The sequence below is a fragment of the Setaria italica genome, chromosome VIII, assembly GCF_000263155.2.
Source record: "Setaria italica strain Yugu1 chromosome VIII, Setaria_italica_v2.0, whole genome shotgun sequence".
Taxonomy (NCBI): domain Eukaryota; kingdom Viridiplantae; phylum Streptophyta; class Magnoliopsida; order Poales; family Poaceae; genus Setaria; species Setaria italica.
This window is the reverse complement of record NC_028457.1, coordinates 8,595,309-8,598,861: the sequence shown is the minus strand read 5'-3', so window position 1 is coordinate 8,598,861 and position 3,553 is coordinate 8,595,309. Positions and strand designations below refer to the sequence as shown.

Here is a 3,553-nt window from a genome sequence, read left to right as displayed (position 1 = left end):
CCCCCCCCCCCCCCCCGAGGCGCGCGCAGGCGGCGGCGCGACCCCCCGAGGCGCGCGCAGGCGGCGGCGGCCACGCGGCCCCCCGCAGCGCGCGGCGCAGCCCCCTACGGGCGCGCGCAGGCGGCGGCGGCGACGACGGAGCGGTGGCGCGACCTCAGGCCGGCGCGGGCACGCCGGGCGCCACCGTGCCGCATAGTGCCGTGCCGCGCCGTGCTCGTGCCAGTGCCGTGCCGTGCGGCCCGGTTGGCCATGTAGGCCCGGCTTTCTCCCGTACTGCGTCGGTGTACCGTACAATGATACAAGCTCAGAATGCATAAGCATTTGGATTATATATATTATCACTCTATTATTACCTTGGTGAGGTCAGGTACCATGGTAGCCAACGCCACGGACTGCTGCTGCATCTTCTCAAGCCGCTTTCGCTCGGCAGCGACATGCTCCACCCGTGCTCAACTGCGACCGGCTCCGCCTCTCCAGCGGCTCCAGCGGCACCCCTTCGACGGCGACGTCTGGCCAGTCTTCTCCTCCCGACGAGAAGTTGAGCGTGCTCGCTGCTGGCAGCCTGCCGAACGAGAGGATGGTCGACGACGACGGCTGCCCTGGCTCGTTCTTGACTGCCACCGGGCTTCCAAACGACAGGTTCGGCAATGCCGGGACACTCCCAAACCTCTGAAAGCCGGTCATGGCCAGCATGCTTGGATGCCGTGGGTCTTGTTACAGCTGCTTTATCCCGACGTGCTCTTCTTGCTGGTACATGTACGGTAACTCGTCCTGATCAGGTTCCTGACATGGCCAGCGTCGATTGTAGCAAATCAAGATCAAAACGAATTAATGACTCGAAATCAAGGCAAAGAAATTCTCAGAACTCAATGTTCTTACTGGCTGTGACTCTGAATTCCTTTGGTTTGGTTCATCCATCGCCTCGATCCTACAAGATGAACACAAGATGATTAGGAATCGATACAACGTCGCGCTCAAAATGGAAAATAAAGCAAATACATTCATACCTCTTGATTTCTCCTTCGGTTCCGTTCTTTCATATGCTTCTAGTCTACTCTTTGTGCATATATACAGAAGACCTAGTGGGGTGGAGACTGGAGAGGGGCTTACATTGGGCAGATAAGGCCCAGGATCAAATATTTGCAAGATTGGATAATTGGATCTGCAGACGCACGCACGCGTTCCTATACCATACTCGCGCAATTTTGCTCCTCCCACACTCGAAATTTGCTGGCCAATCATTGAATGCCACGATAGCGTCTTCTTCAAGTCCGGCGAGAACTCCGGCGGGTTAGAGTTAGGATATGGGTTCGGGGGTGGGGGTTGGGAGTTACTTGTGACCTGCGGGCCTAGAGGGATCCGGGGTGGCTCGCCGGCCGGCGGTGGAGCCGGGAGAGACGGCGGGGGAGCGGAGGCGGAGGCGGCGTTGCGCCGCCGGAGCCGGGCGGGGAGCCGACGGCGGCGGGGGAGCTCGGCCGGAATTGATGACGAAGATGCCGGGGAAGAAATAAACCACGCGATGGAAGGAGGCCGTGGAGGGCGGTGGATTCGACGGCGCCCGCCGCCGGAGGCTGTCGGGCGCGAGCGGCGCATCGAGGGCGGCGTCGGGCCGTCGGAGCCTCGGGGAGTCGGGGATTCTGATCGGTGAATGGATAAGGCAGACATCCCTTTTTTTTAATGAATGCAGCTTTCCTATAGTTCTATTCTTCTTTGGGCCTTGTTTAGTTCCCAATTTGGGAGTGCCAAAGTTGGGAGTTTGTCATAAATGCGCAACTGTAGCATTTCGTTTGTATTTGTGAATTATTGTCCAAACATTGACTAATTAGGCTCAAAAAATTCGTCTCGCAAAATACAACAAAACTGTGCAATTAGTTTTTGATTTCATCTCCATTTAGTACTCCATGCATGTAGCGCAAGTTTGATGTGATGGGGAATCTTCTTTTTGCATAGTGTCAAAGTTGGGATTTTGGGGGAAACTAAACATGACCTTGGTCTTCTTTCGTTTGTGCTGACCGTTGACATCACACCTATGATCCTTTTTTTTGGTCAAAATCCATCTTGTGATCTGCACTAGGTTTAGACAATTCCTTGCGCATATCTGAATAAGGCCTATCCGAAGATACTGCAGGTACGATGACAGTGACACCTGAATGCTACAAGGTGCTCATCTGTGCTGCAAACAAGTGTGCTTTGCTCAGAAACCACGCGATAGTTGCAGCTACAGTAGGTAGCAGCGATGGTGACATTTCCGTAGGGATGTCTGCATCAGTTGTTGGAGTAAGTGAAGTTTATGGACCCTATCGGTATCTATAATTCATACAGAAGCAGATCCAAGTGCAACTTCAAATCTATGGTGTCGTCTTGTAATGCCACAGGTCAGTACTGTTATGTTACAAAGGATGCTCTTTCCATTCAGCTGTCAATAAAGTTAGATTTATTTTGACATTTATCTGTAAGTAACATCATATTCATGTTCATGCCATCATCATATTGCGGCAGTAGTAACTTGGTATTGAATATCTTCTGGGAATCGCATCATCATTCCATGCATAAGTTTGGCAAACTTCTCGAAACTGAAAAGATAGATCCAGATTTTCAGTTTTTAGACGCTAATGTTAGCTTAGCAACCGAGGCTCACTCATGGATACATTCTAATGTAATTTGAACCCTCTCTGTTCTTTTTTGTTCTCAAAACTGAAAAGGAACTCGCAAAAGTTTCTTGTAAAACAAAAGGGGTCTAGCTAATTGTATGGACTTGGCAGTGACACCACTCCTGCTTGTTGGGCTGAACATCAATTGTTGTTGGGCTTTCACAACTTGAAGCTGCTGGCTTGCAGCAGATGTTTTCCCTCTCCCACAAGGCCCATGAAACATTGGGGGCGATTCTTTCTGTTATGATGGCACTGCTAAGTGATTGTACAACAAGGTTATGCCCAGCAGCTTTTTTTAATTACCTGGTTCAAGGATCTATATAATCTGAAACTGCAAATCTCAGCTTCAGTCACAGACAGCGCTGGCGACCACCTTCTGGTGACTGGTGTAAGTTCAACTATAATTCTCCGAAGATGGTTGTAAGTTCACCTACCTTCTGAATCGAAAGACGAATAAGAAAAATAGCTACTATCTCAGCTTCAGTCAGATGATTTACTTCTTCGGTGCATTGTCTTCTGACACTCAACTAATCTTGAGTGAGAAAGGGAACAGCAGGGCGTGCATTGGGCATCCTAGGGTTTCCTTTATAGCACACCACTTTCCAGGGCGAGCCTGAATTAATTGCAAATATATCAATAACATTTTAATTATGCTTGAACATCTCCATCGGCTGCATGTCAGCATTTTTTTTAATGCAGGATTGTCAAAATATCACAATATTTTACTAAATCAAAGAGCCACCTCTTATCGGGCGGATACGCGTATGGGTCGATCATATCTGGTCTTCCCATTTCGGCACATTGAAGAGGGGATGTGGTTGGGTTCATTTTTTATTTCATTTTTCTCTCCTCTTTGCTTGCAAAATGTTTATGGTTTTATTTTTAAAAAATCACAACAGTTG

At 49.6% G+C, this 3,553-nt stretch overlaps 1 protein-coding gene across 4 annotated transcripts in view; it reads right to left on the bottom strand.

The window, feature by feature from the left end:
• The window catches only part of LOC101772642 (formin-like protein 3), a 5,956-nt gene extending 4,288 nt beyond the window's left edge, over positions 1–1,668 (bottom strand). For 2 of the 4 annotated variants that reach the window (XR_002678712.1, XR_215648.3), the window contains exons 1-3: positions 1,008–1,665; positions 880–928; positions 354–783 (exon numbers count right to left, since the gene is read on the bottom strand). Coding sequence is in view for 1 of the 4 variants with exons in the window: in XM_012848046.2 (XP_012703500.2) it covers positions 726–783; positions 880–928; positions 1,008–1,665 (765 nt within the window). In the remaining 3 variants the exon portion in view is untranslated. Of the gene's footprint in view, positions 1–125; positions 274–294; positions 784–879; positions 929–1,007 lie in introns of those variants that run through there. The other 2 variants (XR_002678713.1, XM_012848046.2) reach the window with 2 other exon arrangements.
• Between the last annotated feature and the right edge of the window lie 1,885 nt (positions 1,669–3,553).